Source organism: Schistocerca americana, chromosome 8 (genome assembly GCF_021461395.2).
Source record: "Schistocerca americana isolate TAMUIC-IGC-003095 chromosome 8, iqSchAmer2.1, whole genome shotgun sequence".
Lineage (NCBI taxonomy): Eukaryota > Metazoa > Arthropoda > Insecta > Orthoptera > Acrididae > Schistocerca > Schistocerca americana.
In genome coordinates this window covers 132,549,438-132,575,815 of record NC_060126.1, presented here as the reverse complement: position 1 = coordinate 132,575,815, position 26,378 = coordinate 132,549,438, and the positions used below count along the sequence as shown (strand labels likewise).

Here is a 26,378-nt window from a genome sequence, read left to right as displayed (position 1 = left end):
ATGAAAGATTTGTCAAAGATCTTTGACAGTGTAATATGGGCCTAAGAAAACTGTTCGGGGAAAAAAAAAAGTTCCTCATTTTATAGTCCCATGTCCAACTTGAAACTGGATTTGTCTTCTCTATTGCCATAGTTATTCTGATACTTCGCAAATAAGTAATCCACTGGACATAGAAGAATGTAGTCACTGGTCAGTTTATGTTTGGTGCAGTTTAGGTCATAATTGCTGCATTCAAAATATAGCTAATGTAATGAAATAGTTTGTAATGGTGGAAGCTGAGCTATAACTCTTTTTCCATTCTTGAGAAAATATGTGAGATATACTGGAGGTCCCTCCATGAACCATGGACCTTGCCGTTGGTGGGGAGGCTTGCGTGCCTCAGCGATACAGATAGTCGTACCGTAGGTGCAACCACAACGGGGGGGGGGGGGGGGGGGTATCTGTTGAGAGGCCAGACAAACGTGTGGTTCCTGAAGAGGGGCAGCTGCATTTTCAGTAGTTGCAAGGGCAACAGTCTGGATGATTGACTGATCTGGCCTTGTAACACTAACCAAAACGGCCTTGCTGTGCTGGTACTGCGAACGGCTGAAAGCAAGGGGAAACCACGGCTGTAATTTTTCCCAAGGGCATGCAGCTTTACTGTATTGTTAAATGATGATGGCGTCCACTTGGGCAAAATATTCCGGAGCTAAAATAGTCCCCCATTCGGATCTCCGGGCGGGGACTACTCAAGAGGATGTCGTTATCAGGAGAAAGAAAACTGGCGTTCTACAGATCGGAGCGTGGAATGTCAGATCCCTTAATCGGGCAGCTAGGTTATAAAATTTAAAAAGGGAAATGGGTAGGTTAAAGTTAGATATAGTGGGAATTAGTGAAGTACGGTGGAAGGAGGAACAAGACTTCTGGTCAGGTGACTACAGGGTTATAAACACAAAATCAAATAGGGGTAATGCAGGAGTAGGTTTAATAATGAATAGGAAAATAGGAATGCAGGTAAGCTACTACAAACAGCATAGTGAACGCATTATTGTGGTCAAGATAGACAAGAAGCCCACACCTACTACAGTAGTACAAGTTTATATGCCAACTAGCTCTGCAGATGACGAAGAAATTGAAGAAATGTATGACGAGATAAAACAAATTATTCAAGTAGTGAAGGGAGACGAAAATTTAATTGTCATGGGTGACTGGAATTTGAGAGTAGGAAAAGGGAGAGAAGAAAACATAGTAGGTGAATATGGAGTGGGACTAGGGAATGAAAGAGGAAGCCACCTGGTAGAATTTTGCACACAGCATAACTTAATCATAGCCAACACTTGGTTCAAGAATCATAAAAGAAGGTTGTATACATGGAAGAAGCCTGGAGATACTAGAAGGTTTCAGATAGATTAGATAATGGTAAGACAGAGATTCAGGAACCAGGTTTTAAATTGTAAGACATTTCCAGGAGCAGATGTGGATTCTGACCACAATCTATTGGTTATGACCTGTAGATTAAAATTGAAGAAACTGCAAAAAGGTGGGAATTTAAGGAGATGGGACCTGGATAAACTGACTAAACCAGAGGTTGTACAGAGTTTCAGGGAGAGCATAAGAGAACAATTGACAGGAATGGAGGAAAGAAATACAGTAGAAGAAGAATGGGTAGCTTTGAGGGATGAAGTAGTGAAGGCAGCAGAGGATCAAGTAGGTAAAAAGACGAGGGCTAGTAGAAATCCTTGGGTGACAGAAGAAATACTGAATTTAATTGATGAAAGGAGAAAATATAAAAATGCAGTAAATGAAGCAAGCAAAAAGGAATACAAACGTCTCAAAAATGAGATCGATAGGAAGTGCAAAATGGCTAAGCAGGGATGGATAGAGGACAAATGTAAGTATGTAGAGGCGTACTCACTAGGGGTAAGATAGATACTGCCTACAGGAAAATTAATGAGACTTTTGGAGATAAGAGAACCACTTGTATGAACATCAAAAGCTCAGATGGAAACCCAGTTCTAAGCAAAGAAGGGAAAGCAGAAAGGTGGAAGGAGTATATAGAGGGTCTATACAAGGGCGATGTACTTGAGGACAATATTATGGAAATGAAAGAGGATGTAGATGAAGATGAAATGGGAGATACAATACCGAGTGAAGAGTTTGACAGAGCACTGAAAGACCTGAGTCGAAACAAGGCCCCGGGAGTAGACAACATTCCGTTAGAACTACTGACAGCCTTCGGAGAGCCAGTCCTGACGAAACTCTACCATCTGGTGAGCAAGATGTATGAAACAGGTGAAATACCCTCAGACTTTAAGAAGAATATAATAATTCCATTCCCAAAGAAAGCAGGTGTTGACAAATGTGAAAAATACCGAACTATCAGTTTAATAAGTCACGGCTGCAAAATACTAACGCGGATTCTTTGCAGACGAATGGAAAAACTGGTAGAAGCCAACCTCGGGGTAGATCAGTTTGGATTCCGCAGAAATGTTGGAACACGTGAGGCATTACTGACCCTACGACTTATCTTAGAAGCTAGATTAAGAAAAGGCAAACCTACATTTCCAGCATTTGTAGACTTGGAGAAAGCTTTTGACAATGTTGACTGGAATACGCTCTTTCAAATTCTGAAGATGGCAGGGGTAAAATACAGGGAGCGAAAGGCTATTTACAATTTGTACAGAAACCAGATCGCAGTTATAAGAGTTGAGGGACATCAAAGGGAAGCAGTGGTTGGGAAGGGAGTGAGACAGGGTTGTAGTCTCTCCCCGATGTTATTCAATCTGTATATTGAGCAAGCAGTGAAGGAAACAAAAGAAAAATTTGGAGTAGGTATTAAAATCCATGGAGAAGAAATAAAAACTTTGAGGTTCGCCGATGACATTGTAATTCTGTCAGAGACAGCAAAGGACTTGGAAGAGCAGTTGAACGGAATGGACAGTGTCTTGAAAGGAGGATATAAGATGAACATCAACAAAAGCAAAACTAGGATTATGGAATGTAGTCGAATTAAGTTGGGTGATGCTGAGGGAATTAGATTAGGAAATGAGACACTTAAAGTAGTAAAGGAGTTTTGCTATTTGGGGAGCATAATAACTGATGATGGTCGAAGTAGAGAGGATATAAAATGTAGACTGGCAATGGCAAGGAAAGCGTTTCTGAAGAAGAGAAATTTGTTAACATCGAGTATAGATTTGAGTGTCAGGAAGTCATTTCTGTAAGTATTTGTGTGGAGTGTAGCCATGTATGGAAGTGAAACTTGGATGATAAATAGTTTGGACAAGAAGAGAATAGAAGCTTTTGAAATGTGGTGCTACAGAAGAATGGTGAAGATTAGATGGGTAGATCACATAACTAATGAGGAAGTATTGGATAGGATTGGGGAGAAGAGAAGTTTGTGGCACAACTTGACTAGAAGAAGGGATCGGTTGGTAGGACATGTGTTGAGGCATCAAGGGATCACCAATTTAGTATTGGAGGGCAGTGTGGAGGGTAAAAATCATAGAGGGAGACCAAGAGATGAATACACTAAGCAAATTCAGAAGGATGTAGGTTGCAGTAGGTACTGGAAGAAGCTTGCACAGGATAGAGCAGCATGGAGAGCTGCATCAAACCAGTCTCAGGACTGAATACCACAACAACAACAACAACATACTGGAGGTTGCTTGCAGTGAAGTTGACAACTATGCACCACACATCAAGCTGTTGCCACCCACTATGACCTGCTATGTGGAGTGCAGAAGTGCCTTATGTTTCTCCTTTTCGTATGAAGCTGACATGAGCTGGAAATGTGAAATTTACTAAAAAGGAGTCATGACGTGATAATACTGACTGGTTGTTTTTTGCAGTCTATGCTTCCATATTTCAGGAAACTTTTTGACCGGCGTAAAAGATACCTGAAAGCTAAATTCCTGTTACTTCTCAATGAGCAGCTGGATGAGCCCAAGGTGGACGTGTCGAGATTTTCCTTATCATCATGGGCATCTTCCATTTCTCCAGCCATGTTGTCGACCAGTATGTAGGTCCGCTGTTACTTCCCTTGTTATAATGTTACAATCCCTCATTATATGTAATTGTGTTTTAATCTCCCTTCACATATTTAGATGATAGTTCAGTGCTCTCATACTCTCATTATCTCTTCATCTCCTGCTTTTGACATCGGTATGTGTAGCTGAACTATTGTTGGTTTGATTTGTTGTTGTTTTTATGCGAATAATCCTATCACTGAACTGTTTACAATAACTTGTTCTCTGCCCTGTCTTATAGTCACTGTGAACTCTGCCCCTGTTAATGCTACCCTATATTTGTCTCAACAAGAATCCTTATCTTCTTTCCGTTTGTTTTCATTGACCACCACTGTACCTAGGTTTAGCCTTTGTATTTCCTGTTTCAGATTTTCCAACTTCTCTCCCAAATTGATATTTTGACATCCCGTGTTACAACTTATAGAATGTTTCCCTTTTGTTGGTTATTTTTCTCATGATAATCTCTCCTTTGGCAGTCCTCTACCAGAGATCCATGTGGAAGATTGATCCAGAATGGAGATGTTATAATGACACTTTTTTTTTTTTCAAATTAGTCTGTGTGTAGTGTGGATACACATTATACCTATTTAATGTTCTGGTTTCTGGAGCCTTCTGTATATTCATGCTATTGAGAGTTGCTGATTCTTTTGCATTTTTAGTCGCAGTTTCCCATCTGACGAGCAAGTGTGGCCCCTCAACATCTGTCTGTTCCTCTACCCTCTTTAATGAGATCATTGGCAGAAGAGGGTGACTCCATTTAACACAAGTCTTTGACTGCTGTTACTGAGAAGCTTTTATTCAAAATTTAAGGAGTTTGTGTAATAACTTGGAACATAGTACGCGTTGATTTGTAATCAGAAATAATGCCCCAAAATCACAATTAAGATGCTGTGAAACTCCAAATACACATCAGTAATGTTAATCTCTTCCTGCCACAGATTAATAAATACCTTTCATTTTTTCTCTTCCATAGTTTTTTCTGTAAGAGCATATCTTTTTAATAACATCATGTGGCTGTGAGAAGGTAAATTGCTTTGTCTTGTTAAAAGTATGACTTACACCATGTCCCTCTTTGTGTACTGTAATTGGCTTGTGATTTAATGCTCGTGAAGCAAAGCTGCCTTTCGTGTAGTGGAATAAACTTTGAAAGTTATTATCGATTTGCTTCCCATCGTGTGATGTACTGGCGCTGTTAAGATTATTTCGCAACTCATTTTTGCTCGTACAAAGCTGATGGTGCCAACACTCAAGCACATGCTTTTTTGCATGCATGCACAAGCTTTCATGATTTATACCTGATCCAGCAGCTTCAGTGCTTGTGCAAAATTATCCTATAGGCAGTCAGCATGCTTGCACAATGTGCTCCATCATGCATGCCTTTCAAGTTTGCAGTTATGTGTGTGGTCACCTTTATAGGGCACACTTTGAGCACAGTCTTGATCAGTAATTGACAGCCTAAAGAGCCATAGCTGCTGTGGTCATGTTACATGCCACATTGTCGGCTGATACTTGTAGCTAAGTTTCCATTTTTATCTTGTATTTCCTTTATGGCATCACATTTTAGTTGTGGATATGCCTATGGTGGCTTAGCTCATCATCTCTGGTATTTCTTGTATTCGATTTCCGACATTCCTGTGCAAAATGTAAAACTGCAGCTGAAGTAGGACTTTTACCTGTGCTCACTTAAGTATACAAAATTTATCAAGTGAGTGTCGTTTCTCATCCGATGGAGATTCCCAATCTATATGAATTGGTGACATAATGATGGTAGCTTCTGTACGGTATGTGTTTGCCATCTCAAGAACAATTAATAGCTTCTGTACAGTATGTGTTTGCCATCTCAAGAAAAACTGTGTTTGATATGAAGTCATCCTGTTTGATGTTCATCATGTATTTAAGCTTCTTTTGGGTGAAGGGTTTTAGTTTCTTAAGATCTTGGCAGTACAGCATCACAAGTTTTGCAATTTTGAATAGAGTAAAAACAACAGCTGCTTGATACACCATCAGTATGTTTCAAAGTGTCAGTTCTTTATTAAGGAAGAGATGATGTGTGAGATGTCGAAAAGCAACATGAGCAGCGTGTATTCTGTTCTCCATGTCCTGTTCTGGTGAATGTTTAGTGCCTAGATAAAGAAAGTGATGTACTTGTTCCAAAGGTGTGCTGGAAACAGTGATAATGAAAGGTGAAAGGTTGATCAGGAGATGACTGTGTGAGTTTTTTTTGCTTTTGGGCTGTTGATGGTCAGGCCAAACCATTCATACACCCTATTGAAATAATTTGCACACAAATGTAGCTCTGTGGTTGTATGAGAAACATTGTCTATGTATTGCATTTCATTTATGTGGATGAAACTTGTGTACTTTTTAGAATGAAGTCTGGACTGATTAAATAGTCCTCCATCAAATCTGTATCTTAAATTCAACACCTGTATTCTTTACAGATGTCTCATAAAGCAAGGGTGAGAGATACAGGGCAAACAATTTTGGCGCAACAACACGTCCTTGTTTGAGTCTATTAATAACAAAGAATTTGTCCAATGTTTTACTATGGCATGTCATCGTAGAGAGCTGTAATCAGTCCAACAAAGTATTCAGAACAGCCAGAACATCTTTAAGACCTTCCACACAGCTTCTGTAGGCACTATATCGAAGGCCTTTCCTAGGTCATAGGACATTGATAATCAGGCTTTTGTTGTTCATAGTTGTCATGCAAAGAAGATCATATCAGTAGGGCCTCTGGAGGGTGTGAAATTCCACTGGGATTCAGGAAGTACAGTTTCGGTAAGAGAGTGAGGTGGTTAACAGAATTTTAGCAAACATTTTGCCAGCCTCAGAGAGCAAGGATATGTCATATTAATTACTGCAGGTTCTTCGATCATTTTTTTTTTAAAGAATGATGGCAGTTGTGGAGTTCTTCATGTCAGCTTGTATCTTATGGGTTTCTTGCTTTAGAAGGAATAGGTCGAAAAGCCTTGTTAGAGGGAGGCCAGCACTTTGAATGATCTTCATGTGTATGTTGTCAGATCTGGGTACCTTTTTTGGTTTCATACTATCTAGTCTTGCTAAATTCATGAAATGTTTATGGAACTGCCATCCAAGGTTGTGTTGGGTGTTCTGGGGCATGTTTGAGAACGATGTCAGCCACAGTGAACTGATGTGCTCTTTCTAGCAAATGAAGATGTAACTGTCATCCTGACAGAGTGAAGATGATCATACTCTTGGTGGCTTTCAGGATTCCTAATGAGAAACTGGAGGTCTATACATCTCTTTTATTCAGATGTAATACTTGGCAAGTCCCTGGCATGTGACAGACTTTGTAGTTCCTTGGCTTTTCATTGCCACTATTTGTTCTTGATTGTTCTTATTTCAGTTTGAAATTTCTGCTTTAGGTCTTAAAAATGTGTTTTCTTTTCTGTGGAGGATGGATCTTGAGTAAGAGATAGGTAAGCATCTCTTTTCTTGACACTTACTAGGCTTTTATTTGCTTCTTTACTGTCACCAAACCAGTCATTTTTCTTCTTTGCATCGAAAACAGTGACATCCTCTGTAACATTTAGATTGTGGCCTTTTCTTAAGGAGTTCATTCCAGTTCAACAACTGTTGTATTAGCTGGCATTTTGCTAATTTGATCCAAAAATGTGTCTTACAAGAAGCACAGACAGTTTTATTCTACAGGCTGTTTCCATTGAATTTTCACTTGGAAGGATTTGAGAAGTAGCATCTTGATTCACAATGTATGCGAATCCTCAGATTGTTAACCAGCAGTTTGTGATCAGTCCAGTAGTTGTCAATGTTTTGAGCTGCTGTTGTGATTAGCATATCTTCCTTGTAATGCTACTGAGTGATGACAGACAGTCCGGAGCCATTATTTGGAATGTGGATGCATCCATGTAGTCTTAATAGATGAGCAGAATTGCATATTTGCGATAAAAGGCTCATTCTCAGCACAGACAGCAAGGAGTAGCAGCCTATTTGCATTGCACTTTCCAGCTCCTTTGTCCCCCCCCCCCCCCCCCCCCCAAAAAAAAAAAAAAAATATTCTCTCTTCTCACTCTTAACATTGAAGCTGTCAAATAAGAGGAGTGGGTCTCCAGTGGTTGTCTTGATGAGAACATTGTTCAGTTGATGGTAAAACTGATTCCTTGTATCTTAATTGCAGTCGAATGAGGGAGAAGAGGCAGGGACTGGGGTGACAAATCTGTCTCAAGTGAGAAGAATTCAAAGAGTCATAATTCTTTCATTGACAGCAATAGGTGTTAATCGATATTGTTCCACTATTTTTTTTTCCTCCATCCTTTCCTTTCCTCCATCCTTTCCTTTCCAGAAGATTGTGCACCCCCAAACTAGCCTCACCGATGTATCCTTCACCTAATAATCTGGTTTCACTTAACAGAGATTGAGATACAACTCATTGGCTTTGACCAGTGATGTCATAAGTAAGCCTCAGATGATACATGACAAACATCTGAATGAGTAAATGAGTGCTCAAAAACAAAGAAATGTAGCATAGAGAACAGAGATCATAGATATTCATCACACAAACTTGTACTTGTAATGTAATCTTATAACGTAATAGAATATAGGTCGTAAATGTACATCAAGTAAGCCCATAATTGTAAAAGAATCTTACACTATGAAAAAATAAGGTCCATAAAATAAATGAAATTATTAGGACAGATGAGGGAATTACAAGATTTCTGGCAGGTATGACTTAAAAACAGAACTAGAGACATTACCACAAAAGAAAATATTAGCAAAGATGTCAGGAAAACATATCACATAATACAAAATATACAACAAATCGAGCATTGGTATTCTGTTCTTCAACTGAGGAAGAGGGTAACAGTGTTAACCATGAAGGAAAAAGCAAGATGTACTAAACTTTGTTATTACCAACGGCAAAAAGAACGACATATTAACATCGATATCCTGTACTTCAGTTGATATATATACACTATGTGATCAAAAGTATCTGCCAAAAACAAATGTACTTCATATTAGGTGCATTCTGCTGCTACCTGCTGCCAGGTACACCGTATCAGAGACCTCAGTAGTCAATAGACATCGTGAGAATGCAGAATGGGGCGCTCTGCGGAACTCACAGACTTTGAATGTGGTCAGGTGATTGGGTGTACTTGTGTCATACGTTGTACATGAGATGTCCACACTCTTAAACACCCCTAGGTTGACTGTTTCCAATGTGATAGTGAAGTGGAAACATGGAGGGATATGTACAGCACAAAAGAGTACAGACCGACCTCGTCTGTTGACTGACAGAGATCGCTGTCAGTTGAAGAGGGTCATAATGTGTAATAGGCAGATATCTATCCAGACCATCACACAAGAATTTCAAACTGCATCAGGATCCATTCCAAGTGCTACGACAGTTAGGCCAGAGGTGAGAAAACTTGGATTTCATGGTGGAGCGGCTGCTCATAAGCCACACATCACACTGGTAAATGCAAAATGACGCCTTGCTTGGTGTAAGAAGCATAAACATTGGATGACTGTGCAGTGGAAAAACGTTGTGTGGAATGATGAATCGTGGAACACAATGTGACAAACTGATGGTAGGGTGTGGATATGGTGAATGCCCAGCGAATGTCATCTGCCAGCAAGTGTAGTGCCAACAGTAATATTCGGAGGCCGCGGTGATATGGTGTGGTCGTGATTTTCATGGAGGGAGTTTGCACCCAGTGTTTGTTGTTTTGTGTGGCACTATAACAGCACAGGCATACATTGATGTTTTATGCACCTTGCTTCCAACTGTTGAAGAGCAATTTGGAGATGGCAATTGCATCTTTCAACACCTGTTCATAATGCACGGCCTGTGGCAGAGTGGTTACACGACGATAACATCCCTGTAATGGATTGGCCTGCACAGAGTCCTGGCCTGAATCCTATAGAACACCTTTGGGATGTTTTGGAACACTGATTTTGTACAGGACTCACCAACTGACATTGATACCTCTCCTCAGTGCAGCACTCTGTGAAAAATGGGCTGCCATTCCCCAAGGAACCTTCCAGCACCTGATTGAACATATACCTGTGAGAGTGGAAGCTGTCATCAAAGCTAAGGGTGGGCCAACACCATATTGAATTCCAACATTACCATTGGAGGGTGCCATGAACTTGTCAGTCATTTTCAGCTAGGTATCGGGATAGTTTTGATCACATAGTGTAGGTCAACTGAACACTAGGGTACTAATATTACCCGTGACAAAAATAATGACAAACCTGGCATTGATATCTTATTCTTTACCCATAATAGGAACACCATCAAACCAATCCTTGGTAGCCGTTCTCTATTTGGCCTATATATGTCAAATAAAAAACAGATTACCAGTTTCATCCAAAATGAATAAAATGAGAACTCTAACATGGATATTCTATTATATGATTAACCTATGTAGGTCAACTAAATAATGAAACACTGTTATTATCCAAAACATTGAACACCAACAAACCAATATCAACAGAAAACAATATAAAACATCCCTTAAAGCATCAATACCTTGGATAACTGAAGTTATGAAGGATTTGACAAAAAGCGAAAATTGACATAAGAAACGCCTCAGACAGGGATACGTTTAGGAGGAAAATTGATAAGTGGAAGTTTATTCCAGAGGTGGACCCAAAACCGTACCGATCAAAGTGGACTAAAGAAAGAAAGAAGGCCTTCAGGGAGAAAAACGAAGAAATACTGGGAAAATAAGAAGAACCCTAAGAAAGATTGAAAATCACCTGCTTATCATTTTCCAATTGGGACATTCGCTACTAATAATAATAAAAGTAAAATGAAAAGAAAAAAATGCAAAATTAATATTACAGAAAAGAAAACAGTAAACTTACCATACACAGACATCAAGAAAACACCTAAGCTAGCCTCAAAAAACGTCAACAAGCCCCACATACATAGACACACACAGACAAAAATGACTACACAAACGAATACGCACATACAAATAAACATTATATATAAAAACAAAGATGAGGTGACTTACCGAACAAAAGTGCTGGCAGGTCGATAGACACACAAACAAACACAAACACACACACAAAATTCAAGCTTTCGCAACAAACTGTTGCCTCATCAGGAAAGAGGGAAGGAGAGGGGAAGACGAAAGGAAGTGGGTTTTAAGGGAGAGGGTAAGGAGTCATTCCAATCCCGGGAGCGGAAAGACTTACCTTAGGGGGAAAAAAGGACAGGTATACACTCGCACACACGCACATATCCATCCACACATACAGACACAAGCAGACATATATGTCTGCTTGTGTCTTAGGGGGAAAAAAGGACAGGTATACACTCGCACACACGCACATATCCATCCACACATACAGACACAAGCAGACATATATGTCTGCTTGTGTCTGTATGTGTGGATGGATATGTGCGTGTGTGCGAGTGTATACCTGTCCTTTTTTCCCCCTAAGGTAAGTCTTTCCGCTCCCGGGATTGGAATGACTCCTTACCCTCTCCCTTAAAACCCACTTCCTTTCGTCTTCCCCTCTCCTTCCCTCTTTCCTGATGAGGCAACAGTTTGTTGCGAAAGCTTGAATTTTGTGTGTGTGTTTGTGTTTGTTTGTGTGTCTATCGACCTGCCAGCACTTTTGTTCGGTAAGTCACCTCATCTTTTTTTTTATATATAATTTTTCCCACGTGGAATGTTTCCTTCCATTATATTCATACAAATAAACATGTACATAGGAACATATACACCCAGAATGGCATACAAACAAAATAAAAATTTTAAAAAATGTGAATAGCATACCACACCATAATATTCACCAACACACAATGCTGACTATCCCACTTTCCACCTATACAGAGTCACAAGAAAGCAACAAAACCAAAATAACAAAAGACGAAAATGTGTATCGAACATTACCCAACACAAAAAATAAAACAAGATCAGACACAAAAGTCCCAAATTCATAACCTCTCCATTCTCACAAAAATCACACCTCCATTTCATTTCCCTAATTAACATTAAACCCCTTAGCTTCCTTCCCCAACATCAATTTAGCTAACCACTTTTGTTCTGTACATCTCTGCAATATGCTTAAGGAAATACTTAAATGGGCAGTATGTATCAGGTACACTGAGATTCCAAGAATATTGATCCAAATGCCCCAGTAATGCACTGTTTCCTTCTCCTACAACAGTTATGACACCGCCCCCCCCCCCCCCCCCCCTCCCATTTTTCCAAATATCCTTCTGTAGCATTACGATAATTTCTGAATTCGATATTGTGGTTAACAACTAAATGAAGCAACCCCCTTTTCCCCAAATCTCTATTTGATGAAAAGCATTCAGATGTAATACAATAGACACCTCAGCAACATACTCTTCAATTAATTTGACCAACACTTTCGTTTTTCAGTTACAAACCAACTTGAACATCATAACTTTCTGTCCTCAAAATAACAAACCCATAATCCCGCCACAGGCTCCCCCCCTACTCTTCAATTTCTATGATGAAACCTATCCCCCTCCGCCCCAGAAACCCCCTATAGTTTAAGTACTTCTCACAAACATCTCAACAAAATGAGTACCAATGTCACCCCCCTCCCCCATGAACAATGGACCTTGCCGTTGGTGGGGAGGCTTGCGTGCCTCAGTGATACAGATGGCCATACCGTAGGTGCAACCACAATTGAGGGGGGGGGGGGGGGGTATCTGTTGAGAAGCCAGACAAACATGTGGTTCCTGAAGAAGGGCAGCAGCATCAGCATTTTCAGAAGTTGCAAGGGCAACAGTCTGGATGATTGACTGATCTGGCCTTGTAACAATAACCAAAACGGCCTTGCTGTGCTGGTACTGCGAACGGCTGAAAGCAAGGGGAAACCACGGCTGTAATTTTTCCCGAGGGCATGCAGCTTTACTGTATGGTTAAATAATGATGGCGTCCTCTTGGGTAAAATATTCCGGAGCTAAAATAGTCCCCCATTCGGATCTCCAGGCAGGGACTACTCAAGAGGATGTCGTTATCAGGAGAAAGAAAACTGGCATTCTACGGATTGGAGCGTAGAATGTCAGATCCCTTAATCGGGCAGCTAGGTTATAAAATTTAAAAACGGAAATGGATAGGTTAAGGTTAGATATAGTGGGAATTAGTGAAGTTCGGTGGAAGGAGGAACAAGACTTCTGGTCAGGTGACTACAGGGTTATAAACACAAAATCAAATAGGGGTAATGCAGGAGTAGGTTTAATAATGAATAGGAAAATAGGAATGCAGGTAAGCTACTACAAACAGCATAGTGAACGCATTATTGTGGCCAAGATAGACACGAAGCCCACACCTACTACAGTAGTACAAGTTTATATGCCAACTAGCTCTGCAGATGACGAAGAAATTGAAGAAATGTATAACGAGATAAAAGAAATTATTCAAGTAGTGAAGGGAGACGAAAATTTAATTGTCATGGGTGACTGGAATTTGAGAGTAGGGAAAGGGAGAGAAGAAAACATAGTAGGTGAATATGGAGTGGGACTAGGGAATGAAAGAGGAAGCCACCTGGTAGAATTTTGCACACAGCATAACTTAATCATAGCTAACACTTGGTTCAAGAATCATAAAAGAAGGTTGTATACATGGAAGAAGCCTGGAGATACTAGAAGGTTTCAGATAGATTAGATAATGGTAAGATAGAGATTCAGGAACCAGGTTTTAAGTTGTAAGACATTTCCAGGGGCAGATGTGGACTCTGACCACAGTCTATTGGTTATGAACTGTAGATTAAAACTGAAGAAACTGCAAAAAGGTGGGAATTTAAGGAGATGGGACCTGGATAAACTGACTAAACCAGAAGTTGTACAGAGTTTCAGGGAGAGCATAAGAGAACAATTGACATGAAAGGGGGAAATAAATACAGTAGAAGAAGAATGGGTGGCTCTGAGGGATGAAGTAGTGAAGGCAGCAGAGGATCAAGTAGGTAAAAAGACGAGGGCTAGTAGAAATTCTTGGGTAACAGATGAAATATTGAACTTAATTGATGAAAGGAGAAAATATAAAAAAGCAGTAAATAAAGCAGGCAAAAAGGAATACAAACGTCTCAAAAATGAGATCGACAGGAAGCGTAAAATGGCTAAGCAGGGATGGTTAGAGGACAAATGTAAGGATATAGAGGCATATCTCACTAGGGGTAAGACAGATACTGCCTACAGGAAAATTAAAGAGACCTTTGGAGAAAAGAGAACCACTTGCATGAATATCAAGAGCTCAGATGGAACCTGGTTCTAAGCAAAGAGGGGAAAGCAGAAAGGTGGAAGGGGTATATAGAGGGTCTATACAAGGGCAATGTACTTGAGGACAATATTATGGAAATGGATGAAGATGAATTGGGAGATAGGATACTGCGTGAAGAGTTTGACAGAACACTGAAAGACCTGAGTCGAAACAAGGCCCCGGGAGTAGACAGCATTCCATTAGAACTACTGATAGCCTTGGGAGAGGCAGCCCTGACAAAACTCTACCATCTGGTGAGCAAGATGTGTGAGACAGGGAAATACCTTCAGACTTCAAGAAGAGTATAATAATTACAATCCCAAAGAAAGCAGGCGTTGACAGGTGTGAAAATTACTGAACTATCAGTTTAATAAGTCACGGCTGCAAAATGCTAACATAAATTCTTTACAGACAAATGGAAAAATTGCTACAAGCTAACCTCGGAGAAGATCAGTTTGTATTCCGTAGAAATGATGGAACACGTGAGGCAATACTGACCCTAAGACTGATCTTAGAAAATAGATTAAGGAAAGTCAAACCTACGTTTCTAGCATCTGTAGACTTAGAGAACGCTTTTGACAATGTTGACTGGAATACTCCCTTTCAAATTCTGAAGGTGGCAGGGGTGAAATACAGGGAGCGAAAGGCTATTTACAATTTGTACAGGAACTAGATGGCAGTTATAAGAGTCGAGGGACACGGAAGGGAAGCAATGGTTGGGAAGGGAGTGAGACAGGGTTGTAGCCTCTCCCCGATGTTATTCAATATGTATATTGAGCAAGCAGTGAAGGAAACAAAAGAAAAATTCAGAGTAGGTATTAAATTCCATGGAGAAGAAATAAAAACTTTGAGGTTCGCCGATGACATTGTAATTCTGTCAGAGACAGCAAAGGACTTGGAAGAGCAGTTGAATGGAATGGACAGTGTCTTGAAAGGAGGATATAAGATGAACATCAGCAAAAGCAAAATGAGGATAATGGAATGTAGTTGAATTAAGTCGGGTGATGCTGAGGGATTTAGATTAGGAAATGAGACACTTCAAGTAGTAAAGGAGTTTTACTATTTGGGGAGCATAATAACTGATGATGGTCGAAGTAGAGAGGATATAAAATGTAGACTGGCAATGGCAAAGAAAGTGTTTCTGAAGAAGAGAAATTTGTTAACATAGAGTATAGATTTAAGTGTCAGGAAGTCGTTTCTGAAAGTATTTGTATGGAGTGTAGCCATGTATGGAAGTGAAATATGGACGATAAATAGTTTGGACAAGAAGAGAATAGAAGCTTTTGAAATGTGGTGCTACAGAAGAATGGTGAAGATTAGATGGGTAGATCACATAACTAATGAGGAGGTATTGAATAGAATTGGGGAGAAGAGAAGAGGAGTTTGTGGCACAACTTACAAGAAGAAGGGACCGGTTGGTAGGAAATGTTCTGAGGCATCAAGGGATGACAAATTTAGCATTGGAGGGCAGTGTGGAGGGTAAAAATCGTAGAGGGAGACCAAGAGATGAATACACTAAGCATATTCAGAAGGACGTAGGTTGCAGAAAGTACTGGGAGATGAAGAAGCTTGCACAGGATAGAGCTGCATGGAGAGCTGCATCAAACCAGTCTCAGGACTGAAGACTACAACAACAACAACAACAACAACAACACTCACCCAACATTAATACACACACAACCACACAGGATATCTCATACGTCAGCAGTAAGTAATCTTCATAACATTCCTCACAGCCATCTAAGATTTTTCAGACGGCATTTCTCTTCTAATGGAACGCCAAAAACTATCCTTGCTATATCTCCAACCAGAGCGACCCACTCGACAGTCGCATGTTTTGGCCACACTTACGGCACCGAACAAATTCAGCATTTAATTTTGATATTTGTAAAAAAAGAATTGTAGATAACATATCTACACCCATAACATCAGTCAGTTCATCCTTACTCATTGGCACAAATGAATCTCTATCTACAAACTTACAACAGATATCTCAGAATTATCCAGGATGAAGAAATAACTATACGACATATATCTAAAAATTTGCTCAAAATGAAATTTAAAACTAATAAAGGATTATGTAATAGACTACAAACAGTATTGTATCAAATGATGACCAATAAATTAAAAACTGTACACAGATTCCTTAAAATCATAACCAACAATCAAATGCATACACAATTTCTTTCTTTTAATGCTGTATTCATTTATTTTAATTTATGATTTGAATTTTATTTCCCAAGATAATCAGTTTATTATCTATGACTCGGAAATACAAAAATTATCGTCTATGACTTAAATTTGATGTCATTTGTCAAAGCCAATGAATTGTATCCCATTCTTCTGTTGAGCCATGGTTCTCCAATATCCTTTCCTTTCCAGAAGATTGTGTACTCTGACAAGCCTCGCTGATGTGTTCTTTACCTGATAGCTAGCAATGTCTGTATCTAGTGTAGCTAGCTTTTGAGTGGTGAGAGAACTACTTTTTTCTGGTATGCTACCATTTAAGTGCAAAAGACTTGTAATTTCGTGTTCCATAAGTCATATTGTCCTTTCTTGTTTTCGTCCATTGATTAGAAGTGACTTTCTAGGTGTGGATTCCAAGCCAGGTACAAATGGGACTACTGATGTTTGACCAATCTTTTCTAAGGCCCACCCCATTCATGGTGGACAGTGGTTATGAGGAATAGGCCTGCCTATTTGCAGATGCAGGACAGGATCCCTTAGCAGTCAGAAAAATTGTCAGGAAGGCGACCATCACATACTTATCATCAGTGTGCAGATCCAGACTAGCAGCTTCCAGCCTTACCCAAGCTTGCTACCACCACTCTTATTTCATTGCCACTGGACTTTAAGGAAAATGGCAGGAGAAATTGCCATTTGCGTGATTTTGTTTAAGATGTATCTCAACTTCTGAGGGAGTAATCCACTTACAAAATTGTTAAGGCTTTCGTGGGCACTTGTTGACAAACTGCCTATTGGCTTCTGTCTCGAGTTCTTCGGCCGATGTTCATTTAATGATTTTTGTGACATTTCGCCAGCACGAGTGGCTGGCATTGTCAAAGCTTCACCCTCCATTGCTGGTGGTGAACTGGAGCCGAGCTCGCGGCCGCAGACTATATGTACCTGGCGCGCCAACGCCCGAGGGCTTCTCCGCGATCATTTCTGGTGCGGTTCTCCTCTTGCTACCTGTGACGGTCGTTCGCTGCAGCACGGGAAGCCAGGATCCGTTTACCTTAAGGCTTTCCTCTTTCTTGTTGAAACTGTTCGCATGTTTTTTTATTTCTACAGCTTCTCTGAACAAGCGCGTGTGATAGTGCTTCTCTACAGCCAGAACTTCTGTGTCGGTGAATTTTATTACGTGGTCAGTCTCTTTCAGTGCTTGCTCTTCCACGGCCGATTTCTCCACCTGCCCCAACCTGCAATGTCGCTTATGCTCTTTGATCCTGGTGTTAATTAATCGTCCAGTCATTCCGACATAAACTTTTCCGCACGAGCATGGTATACGGTATTTTCCCGACATTCCTTCGCCGATCTAAGACACTCTTTGATCTTCCTTGTCATGTTTGTGCAATATTCCCAGAGTGACGGACAGAATCGGCCGTATATTGCGCAAACATGGCAGAAAAATTTAAGTGCTCGTTTTTCCTGTGTACCGTTTGAGGGTGGAACGGTAGAGAGACAGCTTGAAGGTGGTCCATTGAACACTGCCAGGCAGTTTATTGTGAATAGCAGAGTAATCACGTAGATGTAGATGTAGATGCCTGTGAAACTAAAATTCAATCACTAAACTTGAATATGATATCAGAAGAAATTATTTCTAAAAAGAAAATGAATGAAAAGATTGTTACTTTGGCGAGCAGTTATTGTGTACCATGATTATATGCAAGGGAGGTGACTCGTACACAGATGCAGAGTTTGTGAAAATTTGTATTAATTCTTGGAGATGGGTGACTAGAAACGTGTAAGGTGGAGACATTGACTTGACAAGTTCTCTCAATTTTTAGAAACAATCACCAGAAATGTGTGGGTATACTCCTGGTATACTTCCCAGCAAATTAGGGACACTGTTGCTCCTGGGGGATCGGCGAGGACCATTCGCAACCGTCTCCATGAAGCTGGGCTACGGTCCCGCACACCGTTAGGCCGTCTTCCGCTCACGCCCCAACATCGTGCAGCCCGCCTCCAGTGGTGTCGCGACAGGCGTGAATGGAGGGACGAATGGAGACGTGTCGTCTTCAGCGATGAGAGTCGCTTCTGCCTTGGTGCCAATGATGGTCGTATGCGTGTTTGGCGCCGTGCAGGTGAGCGCCACAATCAGGACTGCATACGACCGAGGCACACAGGGCCAACACCCGGCATCATGGTGTGGGGAGCGATCTCCTACACTGGCCGTACACCACTGGTGATCGTCGAGGGGACACTGAATAGTGCACGGTACATCCAAACCGTCATCGAACCCATCGTTCTACCATTCCTAGACCGGCAAGGGAACTTGCTGTTCCAACAGGACAATGCACGTCCGCATGTATCCCGTGCCACCCAACGTGCTCTAGAAGGTGTAAGTCAACTACCCTGGCCAGCAAGATCTCCGGATCTGTCCCCCATTGAGCATGTTTGGGACTGGATGAAGCGTCGTCTCACGCGGTCTGCACGTCCAGCACGAACGCTGGTCCAACTGAGGCGCCAGGTGGAAATGGCATGGCAAGCCGTTCCACGGGACTACATCCAGCATCTCTACGATCGTCTCCATGGGAGAATAGCAGCCTGCATTGCTGCGAAAGGTGGATATACACTGTACTAGTGCCGACATTGTGCATGCTCTGTTGCCTGTGTCTATGTGCCTGTGGTTCTGTCAGTGTGATCATGTGATGTATCTGACCCCAGGAATGTGTCAATAAAGTTTCCCCTTCCTGGGACAATGAATTCACGGTGTTCTTATTTCAATTTCCAGGAGTGTATTTATTGATGGTTTTCTGGCTAAATGATGACAGTTTTTGGGACTGGAAACAGTCTGTCATTGGCTGTTGCAGTATTTTATTCTAGTCCTGTAGGAAATTTTATTATGGCAAATAATTCAAAGTTGGACATCAACATCTCTGAGTGAGTCAGTACTTCCTGATAGAAAACCAACATTAAATCCCCGAAAATAGTAATTCATCACTTAAGTCTGCGTAATCTATTAAAACTGTCTAAATCTGGATTGTGAAGCTCATGTACTTCCTGCTGGTGTCCCGTAAACTGTCAGTGCTACAAGGTCATGAGTTTCTTCATTCACTGTTCTGGCACAACATTGAAAGAACTGTTTAACACTATGTTCATTACCCTGATAGGCCTGGGAGTTAACTAAATATTTTGCACATATAACCACCCCCTTCCTTCTTATTGATTCTACAACAGTACAATACTAGTTTGTGTCAATTAAGACAAGTCTATTCAGTTTTATTAATTTACATCTGATGTTCTGATAGGCAAAAGAAGTCTGCTGGCATTACACCTTTCCTTTCATTTTCCTGTATGTATATGAGAAGTTCATCCTTTTTATTACTGAGGCTTTTGATGTTTTCTTGGAAGGTACTGTCAGTTTTTGGTTGCTGAATAGGTAAACAGCTTGAAGGTAGACTGACGCACATAAAACTAAACCTCATTTTGTTTGAGCACATCACATGCTGTGGGCTCTTTTTGGCCTTTCTGGGACTCAAGGAATGCTTACTCTTGGAGCCTTTGTGAGCCTAATGTAATTTATAGCTTTAGCAAGATTAAATCAGAAATAAACACAGATGAACAGTTACATGTTTTATTGCCACTAGATTCTGGACACTCCAATTGTGAATATTTATTTCTATGTACTAGACATCACATTTGACATTTATACTCTTTTTACAGGTATTATTCTGGTACATGACCTCACAAATCGTAAATCTCAATTAAATCTTCACAAATGGTTGGCTGAAGTTGTAAACCGTGAAGGAAATTGTAAAAATCGTCACGGAAATTTTGATGATTTTGATCCTGAACAGTTTGTTGGAGCAACACAGGTTTGTGAAAACATATTTTTGTTTGTAGTTAATCGTTAGTATGCATACTGTGCAATAGTAACATTTATTTGTTTCCAGGTGCCTATATTAGTTATTGGAACAAAGTTGGATCTGGCAGAGAAAGTTAGGTCTCATGCACACAGACGATCGTCAGCAATAGCTGAAGAATGTGGAGCTGATGAAATTTTTTTGGTGAGATACAAATATTTTAATTTCAATCTCATCTGCTACATTCCGTCCTGTATTTTTTCTTTTTTCTGCAATAATCTTTTTTTGTATGAATAACACTAGGTATAAGTTAATGTAGAGGAAGTGCATGAACAGTCAGTATCTTTCCGTCTCTATTGCAGATTTCTTGTTTTCAGTTAAACACTATGTAGCCCTAAGTAGAATGTAGTATCATTGTTGATGAATGTATCATTCAGCTGATTGAGGTAAAACAGCAAGAAAAATGGTTCTTCCACTTTTTCACGGTGGCTAGACAATATGAAGTTCAGTTGATTGTACTAACCAGATAAAGTGTGACATTCCATTGCTTCATTTTTCAAAACTCGACTCAACAACCTGCAAAGACCAGGCTATGAGAGAATGAGGCACCCTGCATACAAATCACAAACTGCTGGTTATCTATACAGATGTGCAACCATTCTGAAGAAAACTGCCCTTTTTAGAATATGGGTTGGCAAGTATTTACAGAAGAATTAAAAAGGAAACAAAAATTGAAAATAACAAAAAAGACAGTTTACAAAGCCTTGTAGCCACCAATGTGTTAGTCTCAAAGAAACTTCTTCCAAAGGTAGATATAGATATATCGAAGTAAATGGTACCTCTTGTATGAGAAAATGCGTTTCTGACATAACTTATACTGCCGTCCTGTTATATACAATCCAAGGCAAGTACGTACAACACCATCCCTAAAGATCTAAATGTCTCGCAGCAGTAGTATTAAGACAGCTTTCACTTACACAAACCGCTCCACATTCCTCACAGAAATGAAAAAACTACGGAAACTTAAAGTGGAGGTATCAGGAACAACTAGACCTTTAGCAGCTCACAGCCATTTACGGATGACTACATAATAAATGTTAATATAAGTGAAAAAGAATCATCATCTAGTCTACCTACCTCCATCAAAGGTGGAGATAAGGAGGAACTGAAGCTTCACAACACAGCGAAGATAAGTATGCACATATCTTCCATAGGCAAATTGTAAACCATATGAGGAGCGTCATTTCAAATTGCATTAATTGCACAGATCATAATTATACAGCCAGCGAAAGAAAAGTTTTGTTTTGTAATCAAATGAAATATGCCAAAATTCTTGACGGAAGGACCTAGGTATTTAGATTAAGTTCCAGAATTAGTCATGATTGAAATCATTTCCTAGCGCATGAAGGTGCTATTTTAATTTTTAAATTGCACTTAACTAGATTAGATTAGCACTTGTTCCATAGATCATGAATATGACACTTCGTAATGATGTGGAACATGTCAGGTTAATAAAAGGTGTCTATACAAGATATTACATTACACAAAATATTACATGACACTGAATAATTTTTTTTTTTTTTTTTTTTTTTTTTTTGGGTGGGTGGGAGAGGGGGGGGGGGGAATTACCCACTTACTATATCCAAAAATTCATCTAATGAGTAGAAGGAGTTGCCATTCAGAAATTCTTTTAATTTCCTTTTTAAATGCTATATGGCTATCTGTTAGACTTTTGCTGCTATTAGGCAAGTGACCAAAGACTTTTGTGGCAGCATAATTTACCCCTTTCTGAGCCAAAGTTTTATATATATATATATATATATATATATATATATATATATATATATATATATATAGTGAGGCTACAGTGAAGATCCCTAGCTCTTTAAATAAGTGTCTGCAGCATGATCTTGGATGAGCTCCAGCAATTATTCTGATTGTGCAGTGAACACTCTTTTACTCAGCTAACTTACTGAGATGTATATTGCCAGAATTTGCATTGCCCCTAATGACATAAGTAGCTGAAATCAAATGTTTCAGTGTGTTTTTCCAGTTCAACCCTCATCAATGCATACACCTAGAAATTTTGAATATTCTACCTTAGCTACCGATTTCTGATTGAAGTCTCTATTTATTAATGGTGTCATTCCATTTACTGTGTGGAACTGTATATACTGTGTTTTCTCAAACTGTAATAAGAGCCCATTTGCAGAGAACCACTTAATGATTTTCTGAAAAACGTTGTTTACAATTACATCAGTTAATTCTTGTCTGTTGGGTGTGATAGCTATACTTGTATCATCGGCCAGCTTTGCATCTTCGTGAATATAGAATAGTAAGTCATTAATACATATTAAGAACAGCAGAGGACCCAAGACCAAACCTTGCGGCACCACTTTCTTGATTGTTACCTAGTTTGAGAAACCACCAGTTTTTTTGCATATTATGTGAACAGATTATTTCAACTTTCTGCACTCTTCCAGTTAGGTATGATTTAAACCATTTGAGTGCTGTCCCACTCATACCACAGTACTTGAGCTTATCTAGAAATATGTTTTGAACCAATTCACTGATCAAAATCTGTTTTGATCCAACCATGTTTTCACATAATATGATTTGAAACATTCATTTCAATATTTTATTGTTGGACACAGCCCATCACATGACAAAATGAAGTTATTGACATGTTGTTGATGGTAGATTGATTTTTACAGTCTTGTACTTAGTCCTTCTTCCTCGTGCAAACAGTCATCGTCCTTATGAGTCTGCCTACCAGTTTCAGCTGATGTCACATCAATATTTAGTGCAGAAACATAAAACTGCAAACTATCAACCCCATTCCAGTTTCTTAGTGTCACATAATACTCTCGGATTATCAATTATGGGAAGTACAAGTAAATGGGCAATCCTTGTGCCTCACTTGAGAAGGTTTGTGAATCGCTTTGAGGCGTCAGTGAACCAGTATGTCAGCTCCAGCTTTACTCTGGTGTGAGACTGCTCATGTTTCTTTATAATTACTCTCGTCATTTCTTTAAGCCCATCTACGGTAATTTCTTAAATTCTTAGCAAGAATCATGTAATTCCCTACAAAACATTTTTCCCTAGAAATTTTACTGTTCCCACAACCTGATAAATCTGTCAGTGTTCCACAGATGTAATGATTTCCGAGCACTTATGAAGAGAGACTTTTGGACAATGCCAGAAATCCTGTTTGTGGGTAAAAATGAATGTCCCGTCATAGGAAAGCATACAATAATCATAGAAATGTTAACAGGTGCTTTGTTTTGAAGTCAATAAACTAGAACATGGATAACATGGATGTTCTTGTTTTGCCGTCTGCAACTGTCTGCAAAAAGCATGATGCAGGTGATCGAATTATTGAAATATATGTCAGTTAGAAATGAGGTAATTCCAGATGACACCTCATTCGCTTCTCTTCCAGCCTCAGTCACACCCCAAGCATAAAATTTTGGATTCTGGATACTGACATCAATAACATACTACATGTAAAAGAATATTTGGCATGAGTAGTATGCTTCACATTCGATAATTTACGCAGTGTTTGTATCTGTTGCAAGTGAAAGCAAAATGACATTGTGTCAGCAGGACATTCCCTCAAAAGTCTGTGTTTAGCCTTTACACAAACTTTATCTGCTTCCAGTTCATCTAGTAACCTGTTCTTTTTTGTGGTAATCTGAAAGCATAATAACAAAATCATCCATGGATGTTGTCCCAACCCCATCGTAAAACGTATACATAGAATGTTCTGGAAAACTTATTTTTTCACTTTCAAGTCCACAGAAACTTACATTATACATGTTGAAGAGTCTGTGTATGTTTAATTCTGCTGGAAGATAAAGCATATGACTTTTATTCCTGCTGTGATGTGATTCCCTTCTCGTGCTCATATCCAAAAAATGAATGCAGCCACCTTATCTCTTTACTGTTTTATAGCTGTAAATTAATGGGCACGAAAAAAAAATTTACATATGTAACTGTCAAGGAGACCTATAATAAGCAATCAGTAATACATTATGTTATGATCTACATGATAGTGTTTCACTGTTGAAATAAAATTCCGCATTAGCTGGAGGAAAGTGGCTGAGAGTAAGATTCTAAATGTTAGTAAAGCACATAATCTGCTGAATATAGTTTGAAATTTATCTTCACATACCGACACCTGTAACATAGGACTTTAAACGTGGTTTTATCACACTAGTCTTAGTATGTTGCATCTTAAATGGTTCCATTTTATGTAGTCACAAGAAAGCAGCACTCAGCTTACTTACTGATTTGCCTTTCACAATAAAACAGGTATGGTATTTATTTGTAAGTTTTCGTGGTTGATTAGGCCTCATTTTCAAACTGCTAGTACAGTGAAATAAATTTTAATGTCTTTAGAGCAGCTAGCTCATCTGGGGTATTATTTCTGTAACTGGTGTAGTATCTCATCATTAATCAATCGGAGACTTGCTTAATAGGAGTCACCAGTAACGGTACTTTCCAAAGAGTAATGTGTGCAAGTTTTAAAATCCTTGTCCCTTGTCTGCTTCTTTTCTGGTTTATCATAAAAACTAAACGGAAATATCCACCATTATTCATCCTACTGTTGTCTTGTACATGGGCTGGTATGGGGGTTGATTGATGTATAATAGAGGCACATTGCAGTGTATTGTGGTATGACTTGAAATAATTTAGTATTATAATCTTGTGAAGTTAAATCAAACATGACTTCAAAGTTATTACTGGACTGAATACTGTCAATAATATGTGCATTAAAGTTCTTTTTTTTCAGAAATTAGATTCTCATTTATACAGTTTGGTTTAAAGAACCTGCAATATATAGAGTGAAGTTTGATTCAGTGATAATCATTAAAAATTCACTATTATTTCAATCCGTATTTATAAGTTCAATATGCTTTTCCAATGTTACATATTTTACATTCAATACATTAATTATAATTATATTATATAGGAAGTTGTTACATTATACTGACCAGTAGGGATTAAATTTTTATGCAGTACAAAAGAGACCTCATTGTGCCTTGTAAAATCTCTCTCTCTCTCTCTCTCTCTCTCTCTCTCTCTCTCTCTCTCTCTCTCCTCTTGAGAAACTTCTTTCTGCTTCATAAGAACTTTAAGCTATTTGTTTAACTATTAGAGCAATGTGTCACTAAGTTCAGTAATTAACTGGTTAAAATTTCTTCATATATTATACAAATTTGCTTGTATCCTAACTTTTTTTTACCATGTCAGCTTTCTAGGACAGATTTGCATATGGTTGGTTAGTACACAGTAAATTTCAAAAGTAAAATATCAGAGAGATAATGGCTATCAGAGGAAGTATTAGCTTTTTATTATAGAATTTTTCAGCACATATGGAAGAATTCACATTGCCCTCCCTCCCCCTTCCCCTCCCCCTCTCCCTCTCCCTTTGGGTTTGGTGGTTAGAATAGACCCGAGGTATTCCTGCCTGTCATTCTCCTACGTTTCAGCCAAATATGTTATGGTTCCCTACTAGGGTTTGATCTCCACCTTTCCAATTTCCACAGAAAGACAGGCCATTTTACATTGTATGCATCGTGTGTGAAGACTTTCTGCACCTATTTTTTTGATGGAAATGTGAGTACACCCATCACCCAGCATTTTGGGCAAGGATGTGTTATGGGTTGCATACTTTCAATCCATTGTATGCTGTCATCTCCTGTACCCACAATAATAGTGGATATTTTCGCATTCAGTATCCAGCGTGGTAGCCAATCCGTAGGGGGGGGATCATCATAAACCCTCTTGGTTGTAGCCCCCTGTCAACACATGGAAACACAGGGATCGCGCTAGTGATGCTTCAGCTGCAAACTTCCCAAGTATGCCAAGAAGTAGATGCCAGTCTGCCTGGGGCTTCAGGACTCCTGTCAATGGCCATTGTGCCAGATGGCCTTTGCTCTAGGTGGGGGGGTGACCTAGTGGAGAGCCTCTGATAAGAGTGGGTGGCATCAGGGCAGATGATCCGCAATGAAGCGGATGAAGTTGTCTGACGCTGGTGGTTGAATGGTGACAGCAGTCTCTAAGTGAGGAAAAGGCCAATACAATGCTGACAGACATGACCCAAAATCATT

The 26,378-nt window shown here is 39.6% G+C and overlaps 1 protein-coding gene across 1 annotated transcript in view; it reads left to right on the top strand.

Annotated features, from left to right (window-relative positions):
• Positions 1-26,378, top strand: part of LOC124544687 (rab-like protein 3) — a 50,959-nt gene that overhangs the window by 12,596 nt on the left and 11,985 nt on the right. The window contains exons 3-4 of the mRNA XM_047123319.1: positions 20,123-20,274; positions 20,353-20,466. Of these exons, the coding sequence (XP_046979275.1) occupies positions 20,123-20,274; positions 20,353-20,466 (266 nt within the window). The remainder of the gene's footprint in view (positions 1-20,122; positions 20,275-20,352; positions 20,467-26,378) is intronic.